This window comes from Oncorhynchus tshawytscha, linkage group LG09, assembly GCF_018296145.1.
Source record: "Oncorhynchus tshawytscha isolate Ot180627B linkage group LG09, Otsh_v2.0, whole genome shotgun sequence".
In the NCBI taxonomy this organism is placed as follows: Eukaryota; Metazoa; Chordata; class Actinopteri; order Salmoniformes; family Salmonidae; genus Oncorhynchus; species Oncorhynchus tshawytscha.
Genome location: NC_056437.1, coordinates 64,620,024 through 64,633,282, shown reverse-complemented (window position 1 = coordinate 64,633,282; position 13,259 = coordinate 64,620,024). Strand labels below are relative to the sequence as shown.

The 13,259-nt window shown below is 44.7% G+C and overlaps 1 protein-coding gene across 3 annotated transcripts; it reads left to right on the top strand.

Moving 5' to 3' along the window:
- The first annotated feature begins 7,754 nt into the window (after positions 1-7,754).
- Positions 7,755-13,259, top strand: LOC112261655 (RNA-binding protein FUS). 3 transcript variants are annotated; one of them, XM_024437152.2, is made up of 7 exons: positions 7,755-7,908; positions 8,546-8,650; positions 8,862-8,977; positions 9,336-9,475; positions 9,563-9,660; positions 10,103-10,235; positions 11,382-13,259. In XM_024437152.2, exons 3-7 carry the CDS (start codon positions 8,936-8,938, stop codon positions 11,419-11,421), a joined length of 453 nt encoding a protein of 150 aa, XP_024292920.1. In that variant the 5' UTR covers positions 7,755-7,908; positions 8,546-8,650; positions 8,862-8,935; the 3' UTR covers positions 11,422-13,259. The 3 variants fall into 3 exon arrangements, with proteins under 3 accessions (XP_024292920.1, XP_024292929.1, XP_042183159.1); XM_024437161.2 differs by lacking the exon at positions 7,755-7,908 and adding an exon at positions 8,227-8,345; XM_042327225.1 differs by lacking the exon at positions 7,755-7,908 and having other exon boundaries at positions 8,227-8,650.

The following is a 13,259-nucleotide window of genomic DNA, read 5'->3' as shown; positions in this document are numbered from 1 at the left end:
TCTGTTTTTATTTTGTAAAAAAGAACCAATAAGAATACCGTTAAAGTACCAGATCGATAAGCAGTACTGGTAAGAGTAGTAATACCGTTAAAATCTTAATGATACCCATCCATACTCGCTACCACAACCAGTTACAAAACAGCACATGATGACACACAGGAATGGCAGGCTATTGCAGAGCCTGGCGACCTGACTATGCTGAAGTCACTTTCTGATCTCATTCACGGCCACAAGATGGCGATGAATGATCAGATAAAGTGGACACCAGAAGGACTGCAGGCACTGGACAAATTGAAACGGTTGCATACCGCTTCTCCTTGTTTAGGAGTGCCAGATCAGTCTAAAACATTTAATCTGTTTGTGAGGAAAAAATGTTTCATGTCATCTGTCCTCGCTCAGGACCATGGTGGGAAGAAACAGCTTGTTGCTTACTATTCTAAAAGACTTGACAGTGAGATAAGAGGGTTGGTATGTTGCCTCAGGGCTGTAGTGGGTGCACCAGAAGCAGTGTTAGCTTGTGTTAACATTGTTGCAATGTGCTCATTAACTATTCAAGTTCCTCACGCTGTCCATGCTCTTATCTCACAGCACGAACCACCCTTCTGACTCCAGCATGGCTCCTGCATTATCAAATTTATTTTGTATATCCTTACATCAGCTGATATATCAAAGTGCTGTACAGAAATCCAGCCTAAAACCCCAAACAGCAAGCAATGCAGGTGTAGATGCACAGTGGCTAGGAAAAACTCCCTAGAAAGGCCAAAACCTAGAGAGGAACCAGGCTATGAGGGGTGGCCAGTCCTCTTCTGGCTGTGCTGGGTGGAGATTATTACATAACATGGCCAAGAGATTCAAATGTTCATATATGACAACCATGGTCAAATAATAGAAATCACAGTGAACAGGTCAGGGTTCCCTAGCCGCAGGCAGAACAGTTGAATCTGGAGCAGCAGCACTCCCAGGTGGACTGGGGACAACAAGGAGTCATCATGCCAGGTAGTCCCAAGGCATGGTCCTATGGCTCAGGTCCTCTGAGAGAGAGAAAGAAAGAAAGAGAGAATTAGAGAGAGAATACTTAAATTCACACAGGACACTGGATAAGACAGGAGAAATACTCCAGATATAACAGACTGACCCTAGCCCCCCGACACATAAACTACTGCAGCATAAATACTGTAGGCTGAGACAGGAGGGGTCAGGAGACACTGTGGCAGGATATAACCCCACCCACTTTGCCAAAGCACAGCCCCCACACCACTAGAGGGATATCTTCAACCACCAACTTACCATCCTGAGACAAGGCCGAGTGTGGCTCACAAAGATCTCCGCCACGGCACAACCCAAGGGGGGCGCCAACCTAGACAGGAAGACCACGTCAGTGACTCAACCCAGTCAAGTGACGCACCCCTCCTAGGGACAGCATGGAAGAGCACCAGTAAGCCAGTGACTCAGCCCCTGTAATAGGGTTAGAGGCAGAGAATCCCAGTGGAGAGAGGGAAACTGGCCAGGCAGAGACAGCAAGGGCGGTTCGTTGCCTTTCCGTTCACCTTCACACTCCTGGGCCAGACTACACTCAATCATAGGACCTACTGAAGAGATGAGTCTTCAATAAAGACTTAAAGGTTGAGGCAGAGTCTGCATCTCTTACAAGGGTAGGCAGACCATTCCATAAAAATGGAGCTCTATAGGAGAAAGCCCTGCCTCCATCTGTTTGCTTAGAAATTCTAGGGACAATTAGGAGGCCTGCGTCTTGTGACCATAGCGTATGTATAGGTTTGTTTGGCAGGACCAAATCGTAAAGATAGGTAGGAGCAAGCCCATGTAATGCTTTGTAGGTTAGCAGTAAAACCTTGAAATCAGCCCTTGCCTTAACAGGAAGCCAGTGTAGGGAGGCTAGCACTGGATTAATATGATCAAATTTTGGGGTTCTAGTCAGGACTCTGGCAGCCGTATTTAGCACTAACTGAAGTTTATTTAATGCTTTATTCGGGTAGCCGGAAAGTAGAGCATTGCAGTAGTCTAACCTAGAAGTAACAAAAGCATGGATGAATTTTTCTGCATCATTGTTGGACAGATACTATCTGATTTTTGCAATGTTACGTAAATGGAAAAAAGCTGTCCTTGAGACAGTCTTGATACAGTATGTTCGTCAAAAGAGAGATCAGGGTCCAGAGTAACGCCGAGGTCCTTCACAGTTTTATTTGAGATGACTGTACAACCATTAAGATTAATTGTCAGATTCAACTAAATATCTCTTTGTTTCTTGGGACCTAGAACAAGCATCTCTGTTTTGTTCGAGTTTAAAAGTAGAAAGTTTGCAGCCATCCACTTCCTTATGTCTGAAACACAGGCTTCCAGCGAGGGCAATTTTGTGGCTTCACCATGTTTCATTGAAATGTACAGCTGCGTGTCATCTGCATAGCAGTGAAAGTTAACATTATGTTTTTCGAATGACATCCCCAAGAGGTAAAATATATAGTGAAAACAATAGTGGTCTTAAAACGGAACCTTGAGGAACACCGAAATGTACAGTTGATTTGTCAGAGGACAAACCATTCACAGAGACAAACTGACACAGTGGGGAGAACAAGTATTTGAAACACTGCTGATTTGACAGGTTTTCCTACTTACAAAGCATGTAGAGGTCTTTTATTTTTTATCATGTTTTTAGTTTTTAGGGGTGCAACTGCATCTAGGGTATTGCGCAAGGTAAAATTGAGTTCCTCAGCTAGGTGGTTAACTGATTTTCGTACTCTGACATCCTTGGGTAGGCAGAGGGAGTCTGGAAGGGCATCAAGGAATCTTTGGGTTGTCTGAGAATTCAGAGCATGACTTTGATGCTCCTTGGTTGGGGTCTGAGCAGATTATTCGTTGCGATTGCAAACGTAATAAAATGGTGGTCCGATAGTCCAGGATTATGAGGAAAAACGTTAAAATACACAACATTTATTCCATGGGACAAAACTAGATCCAGAATATGACTGTGGCAGTGAGTAGGTCCGGAGACATGTTGGACAAAACCCACTGAGTCGATGATGGCGCCGAAATCCTTTTGAAGTGGGTCTGTGGACTTTTCCATGTGAATATTAAAGTCACCAATTTTTTAAATATTATCTGCTATGACTGGAACTCAGTGAGGAACGCTGTATATGGCCCAGGAGGCCTGAAAACAGTAACTATAAAAAGTGATTGAGTAGACTGCATAGATGTCATGACTAGAAGCTCAAAAGACGAAAACGTCTGTTTTTTTTTGTAAATTGAAATTTGCTATCGTAAATGTCAGCAACACCTCCTCCTTTGCGGGATGCGCGGGGGATATGGTCACTAATGTAACCAGGAGATGAGGCCTCATTTAACACAGTAAATTCATCAGGCTAAAGCCATGTTTCAGTCAGGCCAATCACATCAAGATTATGATCAGTGATTAGTTCATTAACTATAACTGCCTTTGAAGTGAGGGATCTAACATTAAGTAGCCCTATTTTGAGATGTGAGGTATCACAATCTCTTTCAATAATGGCAGGAATGGAGGTGGTATTTATTCTAGTGAGATTGCTAAGGCGAACACCGCCATGTTTAGTTTTGCCCAACCTAGGTTGAGGCACAGACACGGTCTCAATGGGGATAGCTGAGCTGACTACACTTACTGTGCTAGTGGCAGACTCCACTAAGCTGGCAGGCTGGCTAACAGCCTGCTGCCTGGCCTGCACCCTATTTCATTGTGGAGCTAGGGGAGTTAGAGCCCTGTCTATGTTCGTAGATAAGATGAGAGCAGCATAAACAGTGTGTGATCGCTGGATGATTAGTTTTAAGTTTAATATTGCGGGTAATGGAGTCACCAATGACAAGGGTTTTCAAATTGTTAGAGCTAATGGTGGGAGGCTTCGGCATCTCAGACCCCGTAACGAGAGGAGTATAGACCAGAGAAGGCTCAGCCTCTGACTCCGACTCGCTGCTTAATGGGGAGAACCGGTTGAAAGATTCTGTCGGCTGAATGAGCAACACCGGTTGAGCATTCCTACAGCAATTCCCTCCAGAAGCCATGAGAAAGTTGTCCGGCTGTGGGGACCATGCGAGGGGATCTATACATTGGTACCCCAGGTAATCTTAGGTTTTATTACATACAGTCGGGAGGAACTACTGGATATAAGAGCAACGTCAACACACCATCATTACAACAGGAATACGACTTTCCCGAAGCGGATCCTCTGTTTTGCCCACCACCAAGGACAATGGATTGGATCCCAGCCAACGAACCAAAACAACGACGCAGTTAAAGGGGCAGACGAAGCGGTCTTCTGGTCAGGCTCCGGAGACGGGAATCGTCCAGTCTCTTGACAAAAGGTTGATGAAATCCGAACAAGGGTAGCATTCCAGAGAGACGTAAGAGACTGTAATGTTTTTTGCTTCACGGAAACATGGCTTATTCGAGACACACTATCGGAGTTGGTACAGCCGCCTGGTTTCTTCACGCATCGTGCCGACAGAAACAAGCATCTTTCTGGTAAGAAGAGGGGCGGAGGGATATGCCTTATGATTAATGAGACATGGTGTGATCATAACAACATACAGGAACTCAAGTCCTTCTGTTCACCTGACTTAGAATTCCTCACAATCAAATGTCGACCGCATTATCTACCAAGGGAATTCTCTTTGATTATAATCACAGCCGTATATATTCCCCCCCAAGCAGACACATCGAGGGCCCTGAACAAACTTTATTTGACTCTATGTAAACTGGAAACCACATATCCTGAGGCTGCATTCATTGTAGCTGGGGATTTTAACAAGGCTAATCTGAAAACAATACTCCCTAAATTATATCTGCATATTGATTGTGCTACCAGGGCTGGTAAAACCGTAGATCATTGTTATTCTAACTTCCGCGTTGCATATAAGGCCCTCCCCGCCCTCCTTTCATAAAAGCTGATCACGACTCCATTTGGTTGTTCCCTGCCATTTGACAGAGACTAAAACAGGAATCTCCCACGCTCAGGTCTGTTCAGCGCTGGTCCGACCAATCTGATTCCACGCTTCAAGATTGCTTCGATGACGTGGATTGGGAGATGTTCCGCATTGCGTCAAACAACAACATTGACGAACATACTGATTCGGTGAGCGAGTTTATTAGCATGTGCATCGGCAATGTCGTACCCACAGCAACTATTAAAACATTCCCAAACCAGTGGATTGATGGCAGCATTCGCGCAAAACTGAAAGCATGAACCACTGCTTTTAACCAAGGCAAGGTGACTGGAAACATGACCGAATACAAACAGTGTAGCTATTCCCTCCGCAAAGCAATCAAAAAAGCTAAGCATCAGTATATAGACAAAGTAGAGTCGCAATTCTACAGCTCAGACACAAGAGGTATGTGGCAGGGTCTACAGTCAATCACGGATCACAAAAAGAAAACCAGCCCCGTCGCAGACCAGGATGTCTTGCTCCCAGACAGACTAAACAACATCTTTGCTCGCTTTGAGGACAATACAGTGCCACTGACACTGCCCGCAACCAAAACCTGCAGACTCTCCTTCACTGCAGCCGACGTGAGTAAAACATTTAAATGTGTTAACCCTCGCAAGGCTGCAGGCCCAGACGGCATCCCCAGCCGTCAGAGCATGAGCAGACCAGCTGGCTGGTGTGCTTATGGACATATTCAGTCAATCCTTATCCCAGTCTGCTGTTCCCACATGCTTCAAGAGGGCCACCATTGTTCCTGTTCCCAAGAAAGCTAAGGTAACTGAACTAAATGACTACCGCCCCGTAGCACTCACTTCAGTCATCATGAAGTGCTTTGAGAGACTAGTCAAGGACCATATAACCTCCACCCTACCTAACTCGTCATCAAGCTCTAGACCCTGGGTCTCGACCCCGCCCAGCGCAACTGGATACTGGACTTGCTGACGGACCGCCCCCAGGTGGTGAGGGTAGGTAACAACATCTCCACCCCGCTGATCCTCAACACTGGGGCCCCACAAGGGTGCATTCTGAGCCCTCTCCTGTACTCCCTGTTCACCCATGACTGCGTGGCCATGCACGCCTCCAACTCAATCAAGTTTGCAAACGACACTACAGTGATAGGCTTGATTAACAACAATGACGAGACGGCCTACAGGGAGGAGGTGAGGGCCCTCGGAGTGTGGTGTTAGGAAAACAACCTCACACTCAATGCCAACAAAACAAAGTAGATGATCGTAGACTTCAGGAAACAGCAGAGGAAGCACCCCCTTATCCACATTGACGGGACAGTAGTGGAGAGGGTAGTAAGTTTTAAGTTCCTCGGCGTACACATCACGGACAAACTGAATTGGTCCACCCACACAGACAGCGTGGTGAAGAAGGCGCAGCAGCGCCTCTTCAACCTCAGGAGGCTGAAGAAATTTGGCTTGTCACCAAAAGCACTCACAAACATTTATAGATGCACAATCGAGAGCATTCTGTCGGGCTGTATCACCGCCTGGTACGGCAACTGCTCCGCCCACAACCGCAGGGCTCTCCAGAGGGTAGTGAGGTCTGCACAACACATCACCGGGGGCAAACTACCTGCCCTCCAGGACACCTACCCCACCCGATGTCACAGGAAGGCCATAAAGATCATCAAGGACAACAACCACCCGAGCCACTGCCTGTTCACCCTGCTATCATCCAGAAGGCGAGGTCAGTGCAGATGCATCAAAGCAGGGACCGAGAGACTGAAAAACAGCTTCTATCTCAAGGCCATCAGACTGTTAAACAGCCACCACTAACATTGAGTGGCTGCTGCCAACATACTGACTCAACTCCAGCCACTTTAATAATGGAAAAATGTATGTAAAAAATGCATCACTAGCCACTTTAAACAATGCCACTTAATATAATGTTTACATACCCTACATTACTCATCTCATATGTATATACTGTACTCGTTACCATCTGTACCATTACTCATTCGTATATCTTTCTGTACATATTCTTCATCCCTTTACACTTGTGTGTGTATAAGGTAGTTGTTGTTAAATTGTTAGGTTAGATTACTCGTTGGTTAGTACTGCATTATCGGCACTAGAAGCACAAGCATTTCGCTACACTCACATTAACATCTGCTAACCATGTGTATGTGACAAATAAAATTTGATTTGATTTGACTTACTGGTGGAAAAGACGCAGTTTCATCCTTTCCTACACTGAAATTACCGTTGCCTAACGATTGCATCCGAAGCTGGGCTTGCAGCACAGCTATCCTCGCCGTATTGCGATCGTTCTCCTGTATATTATAAGTACAGCGACTGCAATTAGAAGGCATCATGTTAATGTTACTACTTAGCTTCGGCTGTTGGAGTTCCTGATGCACCATTTCCAGATAAAACGTCCGTTGTGATAAAGTTGAATGAAAAAAAGTTGAGTGAGGGAAAACTAAAAATATAAACGGTAATTAAAAAGTAAAAACCGTAAAGTTGTCAGGTAGCAGAGTAAGGTTGGCAACAAAATGCACAGGAGCACGTAAACAAGTCTGCATGTTGTGACCGGAAATGTGTTGCTGACAATGTCTCATGTGACTCTGAAACGTTGTACTGTTCTTAACCCTGCTACTCTTTTGCTAACTTACTATGATGGAGAACCACACGCTTTGACGTGCCTTTACTGAATGCTGACCTAGAGCTGTTTGTTGATGGCTCAACCCCCAAAAGTCACCACATGGCATTGGTGGCCTACGCAGTCACTACTGCTGAAGACACTTTAGAGAGTGCAAAACTGCCATCACATCTGTCAGCTCAGGCTGCAGAATTGTTTGCACTGACTAGGGCGCACTGACTATTCTAGCTAAGGATAAAACTGTTACCATTTATACTGATAGCAGATACGCGTTTGGGTTGGTGCGCAATTTTGGATCATTGTGGCAGCATCGTGGGCTCCTTACTTCATCTGGTAAGATGATTTCACATTCTAAACTGATTGTGAAACCTGTTGGAAGCCATTCTTTTGTTGGAACCTGTTGGAAGCCGACACGCAGACAGAAATGTGTGTCAAGCTCACACGAATGCATCTGATCCGATCTCTAAAGGGAATGCTATGGCTGATATGGCTGCAAAAGCAGCTGCCATGTCAATTGTTTCGCCCCCTCTCCAAATGGTTTCACTTCCTGTTTCTGCTGCAAATATGTTTTCATTACAGGATGTTTCTGATCTGCAATCAGGTGCACAGTCTGCCTACCTATTTATTCATTTATTTATTCAACTTCCTTATTAACACCTCCCTCCATTGAATTATACCTGACACACCCATCACTGCCCTGACTTTGGTGCATGGGTGGCATCTTTTCCTGAGGCTTTGCTGTAGATTACTAACATGCTATGTTTTGAGTGGTAGGCCATTGTGTTTACCTATGCAATGCCATCTAATGCATTTTCCTTCTGTATCTTAATGTAGCTTTTTTCTCTCAATCCATCTCTCATTTTCTACTCGTTCTCTCCCTCAATTCCCCTCTCTCACTCTCTCTCCCCCTCTCCCTCTTTCTCTCTTTTATCACACTCTCCCTCCTTACCTCCCTTTCACCATCTGTCAGATCAATAAGAACCTACAGACAGAGAGACAGGGAAGCTGAAGGGCGAGGCCACCGTGTCCTTTGACGATCCCCCTTCTGCCAAAGCTGCCATCGACTGGTTTGATGGTGAGGGGATTACCTGTGGAGAAACTGCTGTTTAAAAAAATAGATGAGTGAATCTTTAAGCGTAGTCTCTGAGCGTTTTTTTCTTCTTATGTGTTTGTTTACTCTTTTAGTCACTGAAGCGAACAAGTATAGTCACTGATTTTCACTTGTTGCCCCTCATATTTGTGTTTTGTAAATATGATATAATATTCTATTGTTTTCTCCTTTGCAGGGAACCCCATCGAGGTGTCCTTTGCGACCTGCATCGCGGACTTCGGAGTAGGCCGGGGTGGAGGTGGTAGCGGCATGAGAGACAGACAAGGAGGCGAGGCAGAGTTTGTTGGCGGAGTAGGTCATTATAGAGTTGGGTCAATTGGGTTGGAGTCAACTCCAATTCATTTCAGTCCACGTAGGATATGGATTGAGGATTTTCCCAATCATTCATTAGAATTTCACAATTAATTTCCTAAATTGAATGAATTGAAAGGGAACTGTTCCAACAAATCTGCTTGCTCTTCACAGTCGCTAGCGAGGACTAATAACGTTTCTAAATGTTAAAACAGAGTGGCGGGATTGTTGTTCATTGACCCAGCTGTGGTCCGTAATTTAATTTGAGAATTCAAGGGCTGGGTATACCCCCCTTAGGTTCTCGAGAGCTAAGTATTATTGTACCTGTCCTGTATATTCTGACCCTCTGTCTCTGTAGGACCGATGGGTCGTGGCGGGTTCGGAGGTGGTAGAGGTGGTGGTGGAGGTGGTCTCTCTGGCGACAATGTTGGCCGTGGCAATGGAGGACAGCAGAGAGCTGGAGACTGGAAGTGTTCCAACCCGTAAATCAGGGCTGAGGTGTGTGTATTTTTTGGGGATGAGGATGGGGGCGAGCTGCTAGTTATGATGGTATGTGTCTGAGATTCTCTGTCTCTTTCCTTTCAGGGTTTGTGGGAACCTGAACTTTTCGTGGAAGAACGAGTATAACCAGTGCAAGTCCCCCAAACCAGAGGGGGCTGGAGGTGGCATGTCTCCTATGGATGGTAAGGCTGAAACCAACGTTCTGCACTGGCTTTTAGACTTCAGCCTAACGTTTTAGTCTCCAGTCTAGCATTTTAGCCTTTAGGCCAGCATTTTAGCCTAGTGTTTTAGGCTTTTTAGCTCAGTGGCTGACTACTGCTCAGTGGCAGCTTTGTTGCTAACTCGACTGACACACGCTCACACATAGGGAGCAGCTTAATGGCTACCGAAAGTCTGTGTACAGATATTTATTTGATTATGTGCTAGCAAAGAGTAATGGATGAGGTGTAGCCTGCCTTTTATAGCAGGCCATGTTAGCCTAGTGCCCAAGGGCACTATTAAACTGGATGCAGCCCGTAGCTCTGTGTTTACTAGTTTTAATGACATTTTCACCATTTTTTTCTGTCCCTCTCTGTATCTCTCTTTCTGTGTCTCGCTCCCTCTGTATTGCTGTCTGACTGTCAGGAGGTTTCGGTGGCGACAGAGGGTGTCGTGGGGGTTTTGACTGCAGGGGATGCTGGGGCCGAGGGGGTGACATAGGTTGGTTCCGAGGCGGAGGCGATCGGGGTGGTTTCGGACCAGGCAAGATGGATGGAAGGTAAGAAGATACACGTGTCCCATCATTGTACACGCTATGACTTAGTAATATACACGATATATACAAAAGTATGTGAATACCCTTTCAAATGAGTGGATTTGTCTATTTCTGCCACACCCGTTTCTGACAGGTGTATAAGATCGAGCACACAGCAATGCAATCTCCACAGATCAACATTGGCAGTAGAATGCCCTTACTGAAGAGCTCAGTGACTTTCAACGTGGCACCGTCATAGGATGCCACCTTTCCAACAAGTCAGTTCGTTAAATATCTGCACTGCTAGAGATGCCCCGGTCCACTGTAAATGCTGTTATTTGGAAGTGGAAACATGTAGGAGCAACAACGGCTCAGCCGTGAAGTGGTAGGCCACACAAGCTCACAGAACGGGACCGCCAAGTGCTGAAGCACGTAGCGCGTAAAAATAATCTGTCCTCGGTTGTAACACTCTAAACTACCTCTGGAAGCAACGTCAGCACAATAACTGTTTGTCGGGAGCTTCATGAAATGGGTTTCCACAACCGAGCAGTCGCACATTTTACAGTTGGCATTATACATTGGGGCAGGTAGAGTTCTCCTGGCATCCGCCGGATGGGATGAATTGGAATGCCGACTGCGAGCCAGGCATAATCGTTGGACACCATAGTGCACGTGTCAAACTCTTTCCACGGAGGGCCGAGTGTCTGCGGGTTTTCACTCCTCCCTTGTACTTCATAGTGAAGAATTTCTCTCAACCAGGTTTTAATTTTTGTTTCCTGTGCTCCCTCCCTTGATTGATGTAATATTCATTAACTCCTTATTGTGTCGTTTGTATTGCTTGCTGCTTTGTAATGCAGGATCCGCCTTGCAAAAGAGACCTTGGTCTCAATGGGACTTCTCCTTCTTAAATAAAAGTTACGTAAAGAAATAAAAAACAATGTAATTGTAAACTGGCACGGTATAGCCACAAAACATGGTTAAAAATAGAATGTTGATATTATAGGTCAGTCCTTGTAGCCAGAGCGTTGTCTGTGAATTTGAGTGATTACATTTCTCCAGCACCATCTTTGATTTTATACCAAAACAGTGGTGGGGTGTCCCTTGGTTATTTTTTAAACTGCAGGTTTTTCAAACCCCTTTAACAATGTGACAAATGTCTTTCTGTTGTAGGGGTGAACACAGACAGGACCGCAGAGACAGGCCCTACTAGATCAATGCCTCTCCAAGCTGGGACTAGTTCTCCATCCTGCTCCTCCTCTCCATACCTCCTCTCCTACTTTCCTCTATGACCCCCCCCCCCCTCTATACATTTGTTGTTGCAGTCCTTTGAGTTGTTTTGGAATCTTAATGTTTTGTTTTCAAATTAAAGTGTTTATAAAAGCAAACATTTCTTTTTAGATTTGAGTGGAGGTTCAGGCATCGAACAATATCTCAGCGCAATGATGAAGGAACTATTTCAAACTTTGGGTTGTAAAAGTTGATGCACCAGATCTTACACCACTCAAACATGTCTGTGGTAATACTGACCGTCCCATCATATCACCTGGGCTGGAGCTAAAACACTACAGGGAGAAGAAGCTACCACTCACGTTGATGGTTAATTATCAACCTTGGTTATGTCCCAAATGGCACCTTTATAGTGCACGACCACCATAAGCCTCTGGTCAAAAGTAGTGAACTATAAAGGGAATAGGGAATTTGGTACAGACCCCTTCTGTGTATGTGGAGTATTCTTCAGTACACAGAGACATTCTAAGAAGCCTGAGCGTTAGAAACTCGATGGGAACAGAGAAGTGACTGGAGCACATTCCGTCCTTATTGGTGACAAACAGGTACCATTGTGAAACTTTGGAAACACACATGCTCTTTTATTTTTGACGATGTTGCTGCAATAGCTTACGCCAGAGCCTTCTATAAAAGGGCTCTCTGGCCTACACAGGTGTGTCCACTCTTCACAGTTGATCTTTGAATACCTAACTTGTTTGTTAACCACAATTGAGGAAATGGGACAAGTTTCCCACCAACTCAAAGCTTGAAGGCAGAAATGAGCAAACTTATCATAGTCATTGTAATCATCTATGACCTGAATGACACTGAATGGCACACAAATCACTAAAACGGTCTTATCCATCTCTCCATTGTTACAGCCTGGATATACTACGATCAAGCATGACAATGGGATGTATAGTGGAATGAGAATTATACGTGTGTTTTGCAAACAAGAGAAACTGTCATATATCAAAACCATTTTGGACAAGTTGTTGTGGACAAAACTATATCCGTGCAGTTTTAAATTGACATTTGGGGGGTGTTGGAAAGGCTGTGAATAATTTCTGAGTAAATGTTTGTTAACACACATTCCATTATGTCGATTGTGTCAATTGTCTGTGGCCCAACTCAGTTCCTCATTTCCTTCAAATGCTAGGATGAGTTTGCACTTTCAGGCCATAATGAGCTGTACTATTTTTATCCTGTGTGTTTGTGTTTGTTTCAGTGTCCCCTGGCATGTACATATGGAGGATTATTAGAGGCATGGGTAGATAAACCGGTTGGGCCAGTTCACCAAGGCTACGTAAGATTAGCATTCCTTCCATTGTCACAGCTTTCATGTGAATATACAGTACTGGATGTACTTGATTCATTTAACCAAGTGGTTTTGAGCGTTGATGAGAACATTACTCTGGAAGTTGGCCATTATGACCTGATGAAGCCACAGGAAGGAGAATAGACAAATATACTAGCATAAGAACATGAAGGAGTTTGACTCCAGCATAAAGGCCACAGGACCGCAGGGTTAAAAGATGAATTATGGTTAATAAATCATGTTTGGTGAAAGGCCCCCATATACTTTGTGTACCTTGGTCAGAGATTGTGTACCTTGGTTGTTGGTGGTGGTGGAACTGCCTACTATCATTTAAAATTGCTTCATGGTGATTCTTCAAATGTTATTGCTAGCGACTTTATTTGCATTTTTATATTACACTGAACAAAAATATAAAAGCAAGATGTAAAGTGTTGGTCCCATGTTTCATGAGCTGAATTAAAATA